General features: G+C 33.5%; 1 protein-coding gene across 1 annotated transcript; it reads right to left on the reverse strand.

The window, feature by feature from the left end:
• Positions 1–212: 212 nt before the first annotated feature.
• Set2 (SET domain containing 2) lies at positions 213–17,351 on the reverse strand. The gene is made up of 19 exons (XM_068765253.1): positions 17,250–17,351; positions 15,265–16,975; positions 15,024–15,152; positions 14,108–14,407; positions 13,482–13,572; positions 10,974–11,135; positions 10,086–10,306; positions 9,157–9,299; positions 8,581–8,720; positions 7,882–8,234; positions 7,293–7,446; positions 6,458–6,642; positions 5,396–5,612; positions 5,043–5,172; positions 4,535–4,645; positions 4,038–4,141; positions 3,229–3,375; positions 1,889–2,167; positions 213–1,337 (listed from the first exon to the last, which is right to left on the reverse strand). The coding sequence occupies exons 2-19, from the start codon at positions 16,950–16,952 to the stop codon at positions 1,179–1,181; spliced, it is 4,713 nt and encodes a 1,570-aa protein (XP_068621354.1). The 5' UTR covers positions 16,953–16,975; positions 17,250–17,351; the 3' UTR covers positions 213–1,178.
• Between the last annotated feature and the right edge of the window lie 55 nt (positions 17,352–17,406).

A 17,406-nucleotide genomic window follows, 5' to 3' on the forward strand; every position in this document is an offset into this window, starting at 1 on the left:
TCAGCTTATTTCCGCTGCTAATAAAACTGTCTAGAAGTGACTTGCATCCAGCCAACTTCAATGAATTAATAATAGATAAATAAAAACTATTTTAGTAGTAGTTTCTATCTGCTGAAGTATGTGTAGTTTATTATCTAACTAGCTCATGTATTTATAAACTGTTTCAGTACAAAATTGCAATCCATATTAAGAAAACACACGTATGCATCGGAATATTAAATCTCTGGTTATTACTCTAAATGAGGAGTGACTTGTTTTAACCTAATACTTAAGCTATATTTACAAATTCGATCTTAATTCTGTTGATTATAAAAAACATTCATTAAGGATTTCGATTGTGAAAATTATGCTTCATGTAACCCATGTGGGAATATAAATCCTAAGCTCGTGAAAATTTAAAATATAAAACATAATTTTGAACGTATAATTAAATGTCATTGAATACCGATTTCATAAGCGATATCGCTGTCTATGAACCAGTTCATAATGTCCTTGTACATCCAATGATTTTAATTAAAAAAAAATTTTTTTTGAACACATCTTCCATTTCATACGACCTATATCTTGTTCCAATTCATAACTGAAATTGCACTAATATACATAATAAAAGAATACTTATCTCAATACAAATTCTTTGAAATACAAAATGAACATCTTCAATGAAAATTATAGTTGTACATAATCATGTTTAACATTACTATAACAAAGGTTCATTTAAAATTTATTATGTACATATAATATTACACGTATATGTAATTTTTTCAAGATCTCTTAGATAGATCTGTATTCATTACGGAAACTAACTTGATAGACAACATACATTAATTCAAAATTGTATTTTCTTGTGATTAAATTCAGCTATTTGTCTTGTGGACACTGAAATATATTTGCTTTATTATCCACAACAGAAAAGTAATAATGTACCATAATAATTATATCATTTATATCAAAACATTCGAAGTATGAATATAAGAAAAATTAAATATGGGTATTTTAATAATAAATATGAATTGTGGTTAAAGGAAACTGTATGAAAATGGTCGATCAATCAATATGAACAACTAATATCCAAAATGAATTGGAACAAGCTTATAGCACTCCGCAGCGTCGTGTTTATGGGTAAACCAGTTTATTAAAACTCAGCTAGTCAATCACTTGAACCAGCTGGTAGCGCGGCGCTAGTCGGCTTCTTCAGGTGGCCTCTTGTACACGGGGCCAAACTTGGCCATGTACTTCTTGACGAAGGTCTTCGCCTTCGTGCGCACAGAGTCCGTCACCACCAGCTCCTCTACGGAGCGGCAATGCTTTAACTCTTTCAGCATCACGAAATGGGTCAACTGCAAAAATATTTGAAATTTTAATATGATATTCTTCTACTTTGAAAGTCTTGCAATTATTCATAAAGTTTCGCTGTGAAAGAGGTTGGGGAAGGGTGAGGAATACGTCGATCGAAATTTTAAGAAACCCTTTGCATATTTGAACAATAAACAATTATTTGTTTCGATAGATATTTTGGAATTTATATAAATTTCACTATTATTAACCAACAATTTTTTTAATGAGTATTAATTAATTGCAAATAGTCAAATTATATTGAAATATATTTTATACCTATTGACTTATTTAGATGGAATAAGATTAATTAAAAAATGTACACTTCCACAACATAATTCATGAAAATATTGTGGGGTGTTTATTTAATCTTAAGATATTCACATTTTTCACCTTTATAAATAAGTTTATTTTTTGAATAATATTTAATTAAATGGAATATACTAACGTCAACGAAATATCATATCTAAGCATAGTATTCAAGTAATTGCTTTTAAAGGACTAAAGGCAAGATTGTTCTCATTAAAGTTATTTTAATTGGAAAGGTGTAATTTACCTTTCTAGCGAGATGCTTGAAGTCTGCAGTGCAAGTAATCCTGCCGGCGGGCGCATCCGAGTGCCGATACGGGTTGAGGTGCTGGACCATCACGCGCGCCATATTGCTGCGGAACTGCTCCTTTATCCTTCTTGCAACCTCCTCAGAATCCACTGTCGGACCAGCCTCCTCCACCTCATCTAGAGGTGGTGAAGCGATGGCCACCGATTGTATCTTCTCATTCGCACCTTCCTCAGAATCTGCCTCAGAGTCCGTCTCGAAATCTTCTATATCTGTTATCTGTAAATTAATATATAAATAATAATTAATATTTAAAATCCCCCATAAATGTCAAATATATTCAAAATCATAGTGTTAAAAATATAGGGTCCTCTAAAGTCACTGTTAGTTGAATTGTTAAAATCAAACCCAGCTTGTGCCTCCAATGTAATCAATGAAAAAGTTGTGTGGCCAATAGGAAGTTCATTAAGGAACTTTTGTTTAAAAAATAAGTCAATGGACTTTTTTTTTATCCAAGCACAAATACATGTACAAGTATATCTATAAATAAAAATGAATCACTCAATAATTGCTTGAATTAAAGAAATGCTGACATATTTTAAAATAATATTTATATGCTAAAGTTTACTACATGTTAAATGACTTCATAGATTATATAGTATACCTCAGGAATGATGTGTTCGCCTTCAAGCTATTTCAATGTATTTATAAATATGTAATTATATATTCTTTTTTACATACATATATATAGTCCTGTTGAGTCATTGACTGTTCTTGTCAGGTCTGAGACATTTATCATACAAACAGATGATAGACTAAGCTTGATCTCAATAAGAGATTCAATCCATCATATAAGGTGGGGATTAAATTACTTCGTATTTTGCATAAAAAAGAGATACGTTTTTTTTAGTTTATTTATATATAAATGCAATATAAATATTGCTGTCATTTTATTCCATGACTTTTTGCTATCATGTAGGTAGTGACTAGATGTTACAGTTGTAGAAATATTACACCTTTTTGATAAAAAAAAACGCGACAAGTAGTTTTGAGAGTCTCAATATAGTCTAATCAAAAACTTAATCCATCTGTTTGCTTTTTGGTAATGTTTAAAAGAACTGCTTCAAAAAGAGTAATTTTTAATGTAATATATTCATTAAATAAAATAAATCTAAATAAGTGATGCTTATTTAGATGCAATCATGTCTATGCCTTGTCGTTTTATTGTAGTGACGCGAGGTCAATATGCGAGATGCTATTTTGGTGTTCTTAATCATATTAGTTTAATATGAAAAAAGTTTCAATTTTTAATCAATAAATAAATGCATAAAATTATAAACCTTGAGCTGATGCCGTCGCGGGCGTGAGGCGGTCAACATTCGCACGCGTTGCAGAAGCCTCTCGCGCCGCCGTCTCAGCTTCTCCTTGGTCTGCTTGTACCTCTTCACCTCCATTCGTCCCGCGAGCTTGTCTTCCTCTGTTCTAGGCTGTAAGACCGTTTTGTTCAGTATTTGCTAGCATAAAGATTGTATCTATATGAAATATCAGATTTTAACCACAATATCTCTGGAACCATAAGGCTAAGAGACTTACATTTTGGTACAAATATTTAGAATAGGTTTAAAGGTGCGTTTATTAAAATGCATATTATCACTACAGCTTATAGGTATAATATTTGGCCATAATATGTTTTGGCATGCTTGCTATTATGGTATATCCCTCCATAGATATCTTTAGAGGAGACTTATGCCTTGCAGTGGGCGGGTATGTGGACGACGTCAAAGACAGAATCAGTTCATCACTAAGTTTTATGAGCAAATGTATCAATTTGTCAAATAAAAACCTCTCTCTCTTATTAATTTCTTATAATAAGTTTGCGCTACTGTTCTTTATTGTTTATATCATATTTTCAAAGTAAATTACGCCATGATTTTTCATTAACTTTTTTAGATTTGCTTAATTTCTACCACAATAATTGAGAAGTTTTACATTGCCATTATACTTATATTTATATTAAAATTGGCCAATTGCAAATCTCACAAAAATATTTCAAAAATTTGAATAATTTATTATACTCTGCTAGAATCCAATAGCACCTGTAAACTTTTAACCATATAAAATATATATCAAATTATTATTTTCCACTTACACTTATAGGCCTTTCAGATACCAAGCCAGGGCGCCGTTTCCTTGGTTTTACTGAAAGCAACGCGTGGTCGGGTATCAAACCGTTATGCGTGTCCTCCTTGATAACTGAAAGCAACAACATAAGATACAAATGTATTATGTTAACGCGAATAAACATTATTTAGAAATAAATTCATATAAAGGTTCATACAATTTCATATTTTAGGACATGTAATTATCATTGATTTTAAAAATCTGCTTATAAACATTTAACAAGATAAATAGGAAGTATAAATAATACAAGTACATTATTTAATAAAAAATTGTTGATAGTTAAATAAATTGTAAAATCTTAATACTTAAATGAAAAAGTATAGGCGGTAGACTTAAAACCAGCCATGGACTTCCTATAATGTACACTCTTTTATGATATCCATCTCACGTCCTTTACAATTTACCAAACAAGTCTCTTTTAATGTTCACATATGTGAATAAAGTTCAAATACAAAAGTTCAATACCTTCGTATATTCCATTGACTCCCTCCACAACCTTGCCTTTGACTTGTCGCCGCACCACAGCCGTGTCCAGGGCGCTCATCGGTTCAACCTCTTCCTCTGATGAACTCTCATCTAAAATAGATCATGAATTAATACAAATTAATTATTCAACCAAAGTTAAGGACATATTTATAAGTTAAACAAAGACCTTTACATAAATAAAATACTTTTAGGTGTTAAATTTGTAGTGATATTTTTTTTGTTTAAATAACTGCTATTTGTGTGATCGGATATATAAATACAGGGTAAAAAGGTATAGGTGTAAAAGCTTTTAGCTCACAGATGTAAACATTCACTCTAACAATACTTTTACACCTATTTCCAATCAATCTATCTAGCCTTAAATTCTTCTTCTGTTTGTTTCCACCACGGAACATATTTGATTCATATTTACAATGTTGTGTATAAATAAGATGTATTTTTTTTCTATAAAATTTGGTTGCGTTGGACGCTTAGGACATAGTAGTACCTGGTGACATTGGTGGTGGCAGCCATTGCGGCCGACGCAGCTTTACGTGGTAGTAGTATGTGCGCCCCCGTGAGTCCGTCGCGCTGCGCCACATGGAAGGTAACACCACCTCTTTGCCCTCAACGGCCATCTAGAAATAACATCATATCTTTATATCTCTACTAAAATAGTAATTGATGGCTGAAGAATCGACGTAATTTATTATATATATTGCCAAGTATTTATATATAAGTATGTACATATACCAAATGTATATATATATATATTTGAAATGGTAACTGGTACTTTATAATTAAAACTTCAATTAACATTGCCTATAATAGTTCCGCAAATAATCTTATACAAAATCCTACCTCAGATGTATGTTCATTAAGGGTAGATTTAGCGTTTGGTGGTATGGGAAGCGTTGACATTGTTGAGTGCGTGGGCAACGTGGACAAGCTTGACTGCGACTGCATCGCGGATTGCATGGGCATCGATGCGGGCGGTGGCTGCGCTGCGTTCGGAGGGGCAAAGGATGGTTGCATCTGTTGTCCAAACATGAAACCGCCCATTCCGAAGCCCATCATGCTATTTTTAACAAAAAAAAAATTAAGATAAAAATGATAATACAGTTTAAATAAAATTCGTGTTTAAAATTTAACATGTATTTTTATAATCATTTCTGAACTATAGTACACCTTGGGAATGATGTGTTTGCCTCCAGGCTATGTCAATTTTTATCAAATATGTAACACATATTATATTATTAAAAATATATACATTTTCACTGAGCTTCTTTCTCTTGTTTTCTATCTTCAAATCTAAGTGGTGCCAGACCCAACTTGACGTCAATAAAAAACCCGTCGTGGGTAGAGTAATAATTTTTTAATTTGAAATGCATACGCTACTGAAAGACTTTAAAGTCTGGTAATCTGCCTTTTAATGAAATGGCCCAAGATAAGTCTCCTGAACCCTGGAACCCTTAAGCCGTGCGACTGTAAAAAGACCTGGGCTTAACACCGCCTTACCATATCAAGCCCAGTGTAGGTAACCGATAACTTCTAAAGTAATAGAAGTTACCAGACGTTTTTACTTTTAGACCACTTTCAAAACAAGAAGTTCCATTAAACTTTATTTGTTTGGCTTTTTACATCTACTCACAGCGCAAAGAACCCCATATGGAGTTATAAAAAGATTAACTTATTGTGATGTAATTATTCAAAAATATAATTTTTACGTCATTAATTATTTTTATCATATTCCATTATATAACAGTCATAATAGAATAACTACCAAAAACACATAAATTTTTGGACCCCCGTTTGACCGGTAGACCGTCGTTGAGATTTACTTGTACCAACGATTGCACTAGGACTTTTTTTGGAACTAAGACACTGTTCCATAATATAATAGTAAACTTTGTTAATGCTTACTTAGGCTGCGGCATACAGAACTGAGGTCCCGGGAAAGGCGGGCAGAAGGTGGGCTGACTCTGGAATTCTCCATTCGAACCCAGCCACTCACTAGGCGCATCCGACGGTAAAATTCCCGGCACTAGTCCAGGCATCAGAGGACCTAACATGTTCGGAGGAGCACCCATTATGCCTGATGGAAACATCTGCAAAGGAAGCAAAGCTGTTAACGTAGCCGATGAAAAAAGAGCAACAGATAGCACATAAAGCGCAGTACAGCGGTTTCTGTAGGGCTATAATTTACAATTTCCAAATTTAAAATGTTTCATATTGATGCATAAAGTTAAAAATATTACTTGCATTTTTTAACCCGAGACAAATATATGATTTTACATCTTGGTGTTTTGACTTATTAACAATCATAAAGTGTAAACATAGCCTTTCTTCACTATCTTGATACATTCATAACAAAAAAGAGGTGAATGGTTCAGCGATGAAAGGTAAACATGTGCACTGTTATGTGCCATAGGTTCTCTCAGAGTCCTCTAAAATACTGAAGACGACCACTGACCGTGTTTTGGTGGGTAGGAATCAAGCTTAACACTGTATTTCCTTTAAATGCACTATATTATTAAAACAAACATTCTTTTTAAAATAAAAACGAGATTGACTGATTATTATACTGACCTAAATATTTTACTATATTATACTGATGTATCATCACAGGTTATAGAGAATGACGACACGTCGTAATGAGTTAACTACATATAAAGACCAGCTCAATGATTACCGGACTATTGGTCCTTATAGTACTCTGATTGCCGCGTAACTCCTCAGCCAATATAGGATAATGTACCTGAGTGAAGCCGTCGGGCTGCGGCCAGTACGGCCAGGAGGCCTGCTCACGCTGTCGTCGTGACTCGTCAGCCGCTGCGGCAGCCTCAGCGAACGCACGACGCCGCTCCTCCTTGCTCATGGGCGGAACCGCTGCCAATACGCGCTCACTTAGCCTGCAGTGTCATGACATAAATATTTAATTATTTAATAAATAACATTGTACATCCTACTGTCTTTGTAACATTTTCACAGTACATTTGCAAACAAATGCAGTAAAAATATTGACATATTTGCTTATTCTGTATATTGTTTTCATTACAATGCTTTATATTGTCTACCCAACTCAATTCCATCCTAATCCCTAGTATCCTATCCTCCTAGACTAAATAACCGTAATTTCCTTCTGCCATACATTTGTATTAGCCAACTTTACCTTATTTATAATTTGTTTTAGTATTGCTAACTTATAATTGGTCAAGCAAATGTTTGTTATTTAACTTAATATTCTAGTAAACACCTGTAAGAGGATCTAATTTTATAAAATAAAATATATTTGGAATTATTAATATCTTATATTAAATAAATTTAAAAATGGTTTTATAACATACCTAATACTTCTTCTTCCCTCGGGGCTACCTCTTCTTTTTCTTCTGTCCCTATCGTCTCTATCTCTATCCCTTTCGCGATCCCGTTCACGTTCTCTATACCTATCACGTTCCCGTTCACGTTCTCTCTCCCTCTCTCTTTCCCTCTCGCGTTCGCGCTCACGTTCGCGTTCTCTTTCACGCTCCCTCTCTCGGTGTTCCCTATCATCCCGTCGTTCACGTTCGTCTCTTCGTTCACGTTCGCGTTCGCGGTCACGGGTGCCACTAGAGTCGGCCGCTCGCCTTTCGACGTTCGCCTGCCGTTCGTGCTCTTTCATTTGCTGTATTCGTTCCTTCTTGGGGATTTTGAAGACTTCCTTTAAACACAATTTTATTTTCTAAGATTCACAATTTTCAGTAAATTAAATAAAAAAAATTAATTATGAAGTTTTTTTGGGCGATTTTTCTCGATGGAACAACATTCCGAACCCAGTATAAACAGGTATTAAAATGTATGGATGTTGACTTTTCGGAAATAGTTAGCCTATTCGAAAGAATTCATCATACATAAATAAGATGTAAACATTTTAAAATTATATAATATTAAATTAAATAAAATAGTCTTAATTTTATTAAATTTAATACCTTATTAAGAAGACATTTTATAAAAATGTTTTCACTTAAGAAGACGAATGAAAGTTGTACTGAAACAGTCATATGTACCTTTAAACTGGACCATCTCTCAAGCAGTTGATTAGAGAGATCTCTGACTTTCTCCGCCATTGCTGCATTCTCCTTATTCTTCTCAGCTATCGAAGCTGCATTTTCTTGACTGGGTCTATTAGGTAACTCTACTGGTAAACCTGACATACACATAATATTATAATAATTGAATGTGTTCTACAATACTATTTAGTTAGAATTCATAAAATTTTTAATTCATGCAGCCAAAATTCCTTATTAAAATCAAACTTTGTTTTATAATTTTACTAAAATTTACTATTTATTTTTAGTGTATACTAAAGTTATCAGAAAATCATGGAAGTTATCCTAGCAGAATAAGACAGCAAAGTTTATAATTTTTTTATAATTAAGTCTGTACACAGAAATTATAACAAAGCAACAAAATAAATAATTTAATGTTAAATAATATGTCTATTGTCTGCAGGTATTTCTCTATGACAATGCTGCTAACAAATTCAAGACAATATTTTTTAACTAATTGTCTCCATTGACCAAAAATAAATAGGATTGCTTTCATTTTACGTAAACAGCAAAACTTAAGAGACTAATGTTTACCGGTAGCCTCGTCGACGAAGGTAGGCTCTGGTGGGGGGTCAACAACGCTCCGCCATCTCTCCACGATTGTGAAGAAACGGCTCTCTTGTACCATTGTTTTGTTTGTAATCGGTAACCGATCCACCGTCAGCAACATTTCCAATCTAAAATTAAAACCAAAAAATAATTATCATCTACGGCTCAAGGTCAACCAGACAATAATAAAGAAAGCTATGCTCGAAGTTTCCAAATCCGACGTAGGTCTAAGAATTGCTCATCCGAATTTGCAGTGGCCGGTCGTAGCAAATTTTTTTCATCATCATTATCGGTAAGAAAAGGACCAATATTTAGCCACTTCCGCACATGCAGTGGTAGTCGTGCAGTGAAATGCACCGCCCGCCAGCCCGCTGATAAATGCGTATGCGGCAAACAATGCGAATCACACAACCGCCACCACCAAATTACTCAACACGTGTTTCACCCCTCCATGGGGGTCCACGCACTGCATGTGCGGAAGTGGCTAAACATTGGTCCTTTTCTTACTTAGGATGGACTTCCGCGAGGTAACGCCTGATTCCATTAAATGTTCATCATTATCACTTGAGGCGAAAAACATCCACTGCTGGATATAATCCTCCCCGAGACATCCAATAAGACCAGTAAGAAGCTGTCTGTTTCTAGCATTTACCAATGACATGTTGGTTTGTCCACCTTGCAGGTAGATGCCAACGCTACACTTGCCGGTCCATGGTCTTTACTTGAGAACCTTAAGGTCCCATCGGCGACTTGTTTTTCGCATTATGTGACCTGCCCACTGCCACTTTAACTTGCCGAAATATTTTAAGAGACGGTAATAATTTTAATACCCCACCTGCTTAAAACTTGTTACTAAGAGGTGCGGTAAAAGGAAGCGCTAGCTACTTAATCAAGGTTCAACTGAGTTCACAGACCTAAAATCGATGGAAGCGTCTGCGCACCAGGGCGCCAGAAGCCGCAGGCCGCGGTAGTCAAGGAACAGCCGTCGGCAGGGCAGGTCGGCGTCGCGCAGGAGACGTAACAGTGCTGTCTGCGCTCTTCGCGTTTTCGCTCGCACCACCGTCCGAGACAGTTGCAGCGTGTGGCTCTGGTTCTTCACTCCCGTGCGATTCAGCGCCTCCAGATCATCTTCAATCTATTGAATTTAGACACGGTTAATACTTTAGTTAATTATAACTAAAGTTCTTATATAGATAGGTGATGGATGTTATAAATAAAGTAAATATTAAAAGCAAATAAATTGTAAAGCTTAGCCTAATCAGTCCCGTCTTTCGATTAAATGATGACCAACATTTGAAGGATTGTATTTGTTTTACTTGATACATTGCTACAAATGGTGTTGATTACGGTGAAGATATGATCATCATCATATCAGCTGTAGAAGATCCACTGCTGAACATAGGCGTTCATCACAGATTTCCAATAGGACTAGTAGAAATCGGCCTACACATAGCGTCTTCTGACAAACAAAGGTCATCTCTCCATTTTGTAGGCAGGCTCCACAATCTTAGGACTTCAGTGCATGCATGCTATGTGGCCTAGGCACAAACACTGCAACTTGTTTATCTACTGTCCTATATCTTATTTCATTAAGAGAGACCTGGGCATAGTCCCATTTATTGGCTATGAGCTTACCATAGGAAGATAAATTTAATATTAATCAATTAAGACAGTATAATTAATTTATTAACTCTAATATAAAAACCGATCATAATTTACATGACTTATATACTAATCAAATATCTTAATATTTTAGTAAAAATAATGATATGATATATTTCAACTAAAAATATATATCTTACATCTGCATCCTGTACCAAGTCAGGTGCCTTTGGTTTGTATTTCCTCTCACGCTTGATCTTGCGGACTCGTGGACGTGGTTGTTCTGACAGGACATCAGTCGCACGGGAATCTTCCGAAGATTCTGTCGTTCCGGATTTAGATGTAGAAACGTCTTCATCTTCCTGAATTTGAAAAACATTAACATATATTACATAAGCTTGAAGAAAATTTACATATGTGCCATGGATTTATGTTGTTCATATAAAAGTTTTTGAGTTCCTTTGTAGAGCTTTCATTACTTTAACATTTCAGTTTTTTATAGATACAAATAATTGAATAGACAACTATTTTTCTATCATTATTATTATATTATACATTATATATATATACATATATACAACACTTTTATTTTAAAACATAATACTATAATTAACTTTGATGAGGTTAAGGTAGTGGTGGCAACAATAGTCTCCAATCTTTCACGTGCTGCAGTGTAACCTAATTTATTGAAAGTTCCAATTTCATAGTAATCGCCTATTTAAGAACAATTTTTTGTTAAATTAAAAATTTGTCGATACATGTGTACATAAATAAACTCGTAAGCTTTTAAACTGTGGTACTACTGAGACATTTATAAAAAGTAATTATATTTTCCCGCCATTCTATATTATTATTTCACTAATTTTATAATTATTATTTACACCAGTAATTTGCATCGATTTCCCAGGAGTGGACCTAGGTAATATTAATTAAAATATTGAAATAATTCAACAATCAATCAGAGCCTAAACTAATCGTTCAAACAGCTGCATGTGGCTCGCGAGCCGCAATATAGTGACCTGGTATATAATAATTTTCCATGAATTTATTTAATTTATATAATATTCAGTCTTTCAGTCAGAGTCACATATTTAATAAAAGTTTTTCAAATTGAATTCTAGAATAAATCGACAGCAGATTTAAACTAATATATATTAAAGTTAAAACGGTTAAAAATTGACAAACATTATCAAAAACAGTAGAATGGTTGGTACCCTTTGCGATATAAATGTATCAACAGTAAATTTGTTTTATATTGTTAAACTGAGCATAGTATATTAGGAATCGAGCACATATACATTGAAAATCACTACTAAATATAAATTATTCAATTCATATATAAACATTATATTTGTAAATTATGATTATTTTAAGTTGCGCATTATTTCTAACAAAAATATTAGAACTATCAGTATTATCTTTATGTTTAGAAGACATATAAGAATACCAGTTTAAGTAAAAGTTATTAAGAATAGCTATTATTGTTAATGTTTTTCGCAGTCTTAGTGAAAAAAATCACCAAATATTAAATTAATTTATTAAATTAAGTTCAAACCTGTTATTTCACTGTTGTATGTCAGAATATTTTGCAAACAAAAACTTATCCCCATAATAAACAACGCTTGTTTTTCACAGCCTAAGGAATCAAATATGCAATTCCATTCTTTCATTTCTGGACAAATTTACATGAGCGTGTCACGTAAACATTACGTCACACTTAACATATTACGTGTTCAGATTATTCGAACAATGGACTATCTAATTTCAAGGCTCACCGTCAGAAACTGGCGTAGGTATATGGACGTTAATATTAATAAATGTTAATGTTCTATTTTTGTGAATAAATATTAATATTTGAACAAATTTTATATTATCCTGTTTTTTATCTATTCTTATTTACGCGTTATTTATAGGTAATGATGTATTAAGATGAATATTTATGTAAAGTTGATTAAGGGGATTTAGGTTTATATAAATTTAAACTCTGTGAAAGTGAATGTTTCATCCATATGATTAAAAAACACTTGACAATAGTGCAACTGCATAGGTAAATAGTTTCTTTTATTAAGGTTTGTATTAGAAAATCATTAAAACAGCATACTTATTTTTTAAATCAAAAAATAATGCTCAATACAAGCTACAAATTTAAAGAAATTTGCAATTACAGGATCTATAAATATTAATACGACTAATGTATTTTTAGGTTTTCTTTACAGAATTTAAAAGAATCTCACGAATCATGATATGGATATCTATGATAAAGTACACCTGCTTGTCAGAAAATTTTTAGTTTTGTTAATTTATTTATGAGAATTTGAACACATTACATTGCAGCCACATCTAAAATCTCTTTTAAAAAAAAAATCTGGCAAACACGCATCTGATCAAAATACTTGCAATAAATTTGTCACGGTTTTCATTAAGGTTTTATAATTTTGAGATCTAAATTAATTTAAAATTTATTATCATTTCAGCCAAAGAGTGTCCACTAATAGACATAGCCCTTAGACCTTTAAAGTGACCAGTTGAAGCAAAGCCTGCATTGAGCGTCTATAACTAGTTCATTGATTCATGATTCAAACATGTGGCTACTGCTTGTAACAGTAAATTCGGTGGTCATGGTAGTTGATAAAAGTTTGCAATTTTTTTTAAATTAAGATGGTGATATGTTAAGTCGCCAGCATTTATATATATGTATGACAATGTACCTCCTCATCATCCTCATCCTCGGAGTCCGGTTCAGCGCCGATCCAGCCGCGACAGTTCTCTGCCCCGCAGTAGCACCTCTGCGCCACCTTACTGCATGCAACAAACACATCTCTGTTACGAGAAGCCCTCACACCACTTGCTGGAATTGCCAATCGCTATTATGATCTATTGGACCTCTACAAGAGGAAAACATTGAAACAACACCTTAACCTAAAACTAACAATTATTTATAACTAATGATGATTTATACACACACAACAAATAGGTATAGTCTAAAGGTCAACATGTTCAATAGATATTTACCCGAGTCAATCCATAACAGAGATAAAGAAAATCAAATGTCCTAGTAGGATACAAGGACATTTGATTTTCCTTATGCATTTACAAAAATACTTTTGGATATAATCTTTAACAAATATTTTGCTTACTTTAAATATTTACATATCCAATTATAAATGGTAGCAATACATATATGTAAATATTAAGAAAGATATAAATGACAAAAAATATAACTTTCCTTGTACTTATATAACTAATGTTATATGTCATATTTAAAAACTTGAATCAGTAGGTTAGACTTTATCAAACCAATATTAGTAAGTAAAAAAAAGTATTTTAAACTTACCCAAAGCGCTGAAACTGATAATCAAAGGTGATCTCTTCACCGGACGGAATATCCCGTTTGCTAAAAAATCCTATTCGAAGTTCTCCATTAACTGTCCACTTCTGTGTCTCTGCGTTTGGTTCACATGAGTGGTTAATAAATCGAGAAATGTTGCCTTTCATAGTAGCGTCGATTACAGTGTCGCCCTTTAGGGACATAAAGTAATGATGCATGTTGTTGTCATCAGAATATGATTGTGCTCTTTTATAAAACTGCTCATAGTCAAGAACTTCTCCCACATATTCCATCAGGAATTCCCCGCTGGAACACAACAGTTTTTGGTTAAAGTTAACACTATAATACTCAACACCAGTACAACAAACTTTCCACTTTCTTTTTAAGTGACCATTATACAGATATTTTGCATACATATAAGCAGTATTTAATACCATTATTGACTTAGTTAAAACCATTAGCCAATGGTTAAATATTAAAGTATAGAAACATCTAGAAATTCTAATCAAAAAATTAAAAGAAAAAATAAAGTTAATATAAATATACTTTTGAACTTTGTATACACATAATACAATACATTAAAACTTAAAGGCAGGAAATTATTTTTGTCAAAATCTCCTTAAATTTTTCAATCATATATTTAAAATGAAACATAGTTTTATTGAATATTTTAAATATCAATTGCAGTTGTATAATATAACATAATTAACCCTTTAAATTATCTTTTAAACAGATATAAGTCTCATACTATAAAAAAAATAGTGCTTGCTGTGGAGCTCTTCCAAGAAGTTTATGTCACTTCAAGCCATGTATACAGCCATAATTTGAGTTAAAAGATGCAAATATAGTATAATTCTATTTCAATCTCAGAAGATAATAATGTAAATAAATAAATTCATAGTGAATATTACAACAAACTTACGATGGAATATCACTTCCAGCTTCAATACCACAGCCTTTTTTGTCTGCATAAAATACCTTCAGTGCTGCATTCTCTTTATTTTGAAATCTTCTGTTTGTACAGCGGTCACCAACTGGACATCTAGAATTACTGTAACATAATAACAATATTATCAGTTTAAATATATATATTGTTTTAAGAAATATTATTTTATAATTCCAATTTACTTTAAATAAATACATGTACAATCCATCTAACTTACCATTCAATCATGAGCAATCTATTAAGACAGTCTTCACCACATGCAAGCTCTCCTCGCTCCAATTCTTCCTTGGTCATAAAGCAGTCACATATCATCTTCTTTGTATCTTTACTTATCATACGATCACACAGATATTCATTCTCATCTAAATGCTGATACTGATCCATTCTCTCTGAGATAATTTTATCATATGCCTCCTTTGTTAACTCTGTGACAGGTTGTTCTTCATCAGTAGGATTTTGTTCCTCCACTGAAGGTAATACACGCTGGGGCAAACCTGGGCTTGCTAGCGGGGAATTAGCGGGCGAGTGCGCACCCATTTCAAGTTCACTGGACCTTCGCCAACGAGATTTCACCTTAACAGGCATTTCAGAAGGAATTGGAAATTGTGATGAATTTGAAGCTAAGTTTGTAACTATTTCACCTAATTTTTCTTGGCTGTCAGAGCCTAACTCTTCTAGTTTTAGTTTTGTTTGAGTAATTAAGGCTTTCTTTAATGGTGTCTTAACTAAACCATATCCTTTTGTTTTTTGTTTTAAATTACTTATAGTTTTAATGCGGCTAGATCTCCGGACACCAGTTGGGGATGATTCAGATGAATCATTGGAATTGTTTTGCATTTGTTCAGTTATCCTTGAAGAGTTGCTGTCATCAGAGAGAGTTGAACTAGGAGTTAAGCTTGGGTCAGGCCTTATCAGATCATTTAAATTGTCTTTTGGAAATATATCTGGAACGTCACACTGTGAGGTTGGTAGATAACTAAGTTCTGAACATTCCATGGGAGAATGTGTCCCAGATCTAACTTGAGGTACAAGATTAAGGTTCGCAAAGTGTTTTTGAAAATCTGAATCACAAGTTTTTGTTTCTATATCACTTTCATTAGTCGATTGTGTATGTGTTTCATGTTTAGGACTGTCTATTTTAATGTTATAATAAAGCTCTTGATTATCATCTTCTACAATTTGGACAACTGTAATAACCTCATCTTCATCACAAACATATTCAATTTGTTCCTCTGTTGGAATGTCTTCATCTTGTCTTTCATTTGTAACAGCATTCTCATTTGATATAAGGTTTTCATCATCAGGTACTGTGTCAGAAGTAAGAGGATTTTCCCATGATGTACTTTTAATGTCAGAATCCTCATTTACTGAAGAAATTTCACATGTTTCCTTCAGTGGTGGCAAAGGTATGCTATTATGAAAATGAGATATATTTGACACAATGCTCATTGGACTGGGACATGCAGTACTGTTTGTGTCTGACTGAGTATCCAGAGCAGCATTTGAGTCAGACTCTGAGCTTGCACATGGGTCAACTACTTTAATCTCAATACTACTGTTTGTTTCACTGTCACTACCAACTTCACTTTTTCTAGACAAGTTATCATCATTGTTGAACAAACATCTGTATTTACCAAACTTCTTATGCAAGGCTATAGGTGCTGGACTATTTGTAGAGGAATTCAAGTTTTGTGATTGAGAGGTTTGTAAAGTAACTGTAATGGTTTCATCAACATTTGTACTTGAGGCCTCAGGAGGTTTACTCGGTTGTGAATCCGGGATTGCCGCTTCCACAGCAGTGGAAGTTTCGCCTTCCATAGCAACCATTTCTGTATTTGCCTGCTTCCCGCGGCGTGTGGAACGCCGAGCAGCGAGTTTCGTTGCTGGTTTCCTTTTCTTGGCCATTGAGAAGCGTAAAAACAAACAACCTAGAAATATAATACAAACATTAGTATCTCATAGGGTTACTGGCAAATGACCTCTTTTGAAATTCTTATTCAATTGCTCTCATCCCCAGTACCGCATGGTAAACATCTCTCTATAAATAAGAGCTTCGTCAAAAGTAACACTACAATATAAAAAACATGATTTGTGAATAACAAGCATTATCAAAAAAATTTTGTTAAGAGCGTTCACTAAGCGTAACCCACCGGTCCAAAGCCATCAATAATTAACAATGACAATGTTACACTGACTACATACCATTACTTTTTTAACGTAAATAAGGTTAAACTTTACTATGCGCGTGTAAATAATAATATTATTATAAAACGCTTTCACAATTTAATCATATTAGTATCAAGCCACTTCGTTTTGACCAAACCATTAATTTTTTAGCATCCATCAGTCACTATCTACT

The sequence above is a fragment of the Battus philenor genome, unplaced genomic scaffold (genome assembly GCF_028537555.1).
Source record: "Battus philenor isolate CCGP_79_NKW_IND1 unplaced genomic scaffold, ilBatPhil1.0.hap1 SCAF_2, whole genome shotgun sequence".
In the NCBI taxonomy this organism is placed as follows: domain Eukaryota; kingdom Metazoa; phylum Arthropoda; class Insecta; order Lepidoptera; family Papilionidae; genus Battus; species Battus philenor.